The sequence below is a fragment of the Ochotona curzoniae genome, unplaced genomic scaffold, assembly GCF_017591425.1.
Source record: "Ochotona curzoniae isolate NIBS_2020 unplaced genomic scaffold, NIBS_Ocur_1.0 scaffold_3208, whole genome shotgun sequence".
NCBI lineage: Eukaryota > Metazoa > Chordata > Mammalia > Lagomorpha > Ochotonidae > Ochotona > Ochotona curzoniae.
In genome coordinates, this window is record NW_024467106.1 from 30,773,346 (window position 1) to 30,777,080 (window position 3,735).

Here is a 3,735-nt window from a genome sequence, read left to right on the forward strand (position 1 = left end):
TATAGGGGAATTTGGTGGGGGGTGGAGGGGATTTGAGGAGGGAGAATGGGAAATCCCAGGGCCTATGGAACTTTATCATAGAATGATGATAATAATTTTGAAAGAAGTTAAAATAAAACCAAGGCTGGAAAAAAAACCCCAGAGATTTCTTATGTACCTCCACTAGGTACCCTGGAGCTTCCACCTACCAGGGGCCGACCTCGTCTAGCACCTTTCACCTTCGGGACCCAGCGTGGAAACTGAAACACTAGAAGGAATCAACAGGCCACCTTTCTTTCTTTCTCTCTCTTATTAAATTGTGAATAATAATGCATTTACTTATTCTCCCACTTAAAAAGTTGTTTAAATCCTTTGAAGAATCTTGCAAGGAAGCTTGGCTAGACAGCAGGCAGGACAGTCCAGTGCCTCTGGTGGGGGTGCCAGGGTCTTCCACTCGCCTATCTTTTGGTCCAGCAAGTAGGCATTGGGATTGATGGTGTAGTCCTTTGTCTGGACATCATTGGCCGTGGTGACACCCCCGCACACGAACACCTTGTTGTCTCCAATGGAGCAGATAGCATGGGACACATCCAAGGGGCAGTTGTTGGGCAAGAGAGGCACTGAGGTGGTGGTCTTGTTGGCCTTGACCTTCTGCAGGTTGATTTCCACACTCTGCCGGTGGCTATGCACACAGAGGATGTTGTCCTGCTGGAAAGAGAGCAGGGGCCGGTGGTTGAACTCAATGGGAAAGGTGATACACTGGACTACGTCCCCAGTGTTGGTGTCAAAGCAATCTACCACGCCGACCCGGGAGATGTAGCCCTTCACCAAGCACCGCCCGGTGACGATGTACAGGTGCCGGTCACCCCTGGCAATCACGGCGGTGCCGTCCATAGGGATGCTCATCTTCCCTGCCAGGCACCATGCCTCCTTGCGCTCATCATAGCGATAGATGTTGGAGACATACCGCCTTGGGGCAATGCTTCCACCGACAGAGTACACTGTGCCCCCACAGGTCACCATGGTGTGGAAGACAAGCCCTATAGGCAGATCGGGCAGCTTGGTCCAGGAATTGTCATCCATGTCGTATCGCCAGGCTGTTTTCAGCCCCGAAATCTGCTCCGTGGTGCCACCAGAGATGTAGATGTAACGTCCCGCTGCTGTGGCACTCAGGGCCGCCGCCCGATACGGCATCTCTGAGAGCTTCAGCCACAGGTTCTCTTGGATGATGTAGGCAAACACTCCATCGTTGAACTTGCCATGGGCCTTCTGACCCCCGAGGATGACCACCGAATCCAGCAGGGCCCCCTTCCGCTGGTAGCTCAGCAGGCTGCACGGCCGCTCCTGCTTGCGGTCAATCAGGACACTCTCAATCAGCGTGGTGTGGGCTGAGCTGTTGTCCATGCACGTCAGCTTGTTACTGGCGAACATCAGTGTCTTGTTGGAGACAGCATTGAGGTTGATGTAGTTGAAGAACTTCTTGAAATACTTCTCACGTTTGTCCTTCCGGAAGTGCACCCAGTTGATGAGTGCACTGAGGGCCTGGTCTTCGTTGAGTACGTGCAGATTCTCATCCCGCAGCAGCCGGCCGAAGATGACAGGCGGGCAGCGCATGAATTGCATGGAGCCCTCGGGGCTGGCCCAGTAGTGGAAGTTGTCACGAATGCCCGAGTAGGCCAAGTCCGACACCTCCTTGAGCTCAAACAACTCAGCCAAGAAGAGGTAGCGCAAGCAGTTGGCCCGTGAGATGGACTTAATCAGGAAATCATTGCAGTGGATCCGGAGGCGAGGGGTGTTGAAATACTGGGCCCCCCGCAGCAGCTCCTCCACGTTCTGCTCTGAGATGACCACCTTGCCACTGTAGAAATAGTCCAGGAGCTGGTCCACTGTGGATGGGCTCAGGTAGTTGGGGTCGATGGTGATAAAGAGCTCATCGGTGGTCTTCATGTCGTTGCTGGAGATAAGGTTCTTCACCAGCGGGGAGACAGCAGCCAGCACATTGCGATGCGCAAAGAAGACATGGTGGTCCACGGTCAGGGCCATGTCCCAGTACTCTTTGCGTTTCCTCTGTTTGTTCAGATTCTGCAGCACGAAGCTGTTGTAGTTTTTCTCAGTAAATTCCAATTTCATGGTGCTTCTTGCTGGCTGAGACAGATCACCAGCAGGTTCTGGAGAAGAAATGATCTCAGGCCTTTGGGATCCAGATTGATGGGTGTTTGTAGAGTAGCTGACTTAGGGAGGAGTGGGACTGGGGTGGGGTGGGAGAGAGGCTGATGTCATAGAGTGGACAAGGTCATCACAATGTAGGCCCCTGCCCTGAGGCCTTCCTCCTCCTCTGTGCTCACACCATCCTGCCAAGGGCCAGATGCCCTACTGGCATCTGTGGATGGGCTCAGATCCCAGGATCCCAGGAGGGAACCCTGGGGCAGGCTGCAGATCCCACCTCAGACTAACAAACTTCAGTTCTGTTTGGGTGGGGCTGTGGGGACAAGGCACATTGTAGTGGGAGCGAATGGAGTGAGGGGAGGAAAGAGACAGATCATCTAGAAGAATCCACCCAGTTTATAGCAGGGAAACCAGGACCCTGGGGCGAGAAGGGACACACCCAAGGCCACACAGTGAGCTGGGAGCAAAGAAAGGGCCCAGAACCCAAACCTTGTGTGACTTAGAACTTTTCCATCCCTCCAAGAAACTCCTTGGCTCTCCTGGAGTCTCTGGTTCTCAGGCCTTGAACTTGGCTTTCTCTTTCAAGGCTCCTGGACAGCAGAGAGGAAAGGCAATGTCCTTCAGCTCCTGGCCTTTGTGAAGGACACCACTCTCCTTCAGAGTAAAGGGAGATTCTGAGGCAGCTGGCTGCAGTGGGGCTGCCATGAGGCAGCCACACCCTGGGGCATGCAAAGCAGCCTGACTTCTCTGGGTTCCCTCACCGACTGGGGCAGGCTCGGCACACTCCCGAGTTCCTAGTTGTAGAATTTTGGGGGCCAAGTGTGGTCCTAGAGGGGCCGGCAGCTGCGATTCTGTAAGCTTTCAGGTTCCTCATCTGCGAGACTGCAATGATAGTACCCGCTTCGAAGAGAACTGATTCTGGGGCGTGGTGTTTGCCCTAACCATCAAGATGTCAGCATCCCATATCTAGGTTTGACTGCCAGCTCTGCTTCCAATCTCACCTTCCTGTTAATGTGCACCCTGGGAGAGCAGCAGGTGATGGCTCAAGCAGCTGGGTCCCTGCCCCACACATGGGAAACATTGATGGAGCTCCTGGCCCAGCTCCAGCTGTTTGTGAACATCTGGGGGGTTGTGAATCAGAGATGGAAGCTCAAATAAATGAAGATGGAAAGTATCCTGAGAAAATGATAGAATGGTAAGCACGGCTTTTGGCTCGTGGTAAACGTCCACAAATGCTGGCTGCAGATCGCTTGTCAATATTCCTAGGTCGCCCAGCGCCCCAGGGAAGAGTGGATCTCGGTTAGCTGCAGTTTGGTTGTGGGGTTTGTGGACTCCTGGTGAGCAGCTTCTGAGCCAGCTGCGGCCACACGGTGGGGCTAGAGGGTCATTCGCAGCCCCTGGAGTCGGTTCGCTTCGCCAGAACTGTCCCAACCCCGACGGGGGGCGTCTCTTTCAGCTGTGGTTCCGAGCTGCTGCGGGTTCCACCGTGCCAGGGCGACAGTGCAACTCCTCCGCGGAGACCCTGCAATGCAGTCTGCAGGTTCGACGGTGCACAGCCTGCGGGCACGCTCCTGTCTCACCAATGGGGCG

General features: G+C 54.5%; 1 protein-coding gene across 1 annotated transcript; it reads right to left on the bottom strand.

The window, feature by feature from the left end:
- Window positions 1–273: 273 nt before the first annotated feature.
- CCIN (calicin) lies at window positions 274–2,275 on the bottom strand. Its single transcript, XM_040962784.1, has one exon. It carries the CDS (start codon window positions 2,107–2,109, stop codon window positions 343–345), a length of 1,767 nt encoding a protein of 588 aa, XP_040818718.1. The 5' UTR covers window positions 2,110–2,275; the 3' UTR covers window positions 274–342.
- Window positions 2,276–3,735: the final 1,460 nt, after the last annotated feature.

Excerpts from the sequence above, each read along its gene's own strand:
- CCIN (XM_040962784.1), bottom strand. The coding sequence starts at position 2,109 with ATGAAATTGGAATTTACTGAGAAAAACTACAACAGCTTCGTGCTGCAG.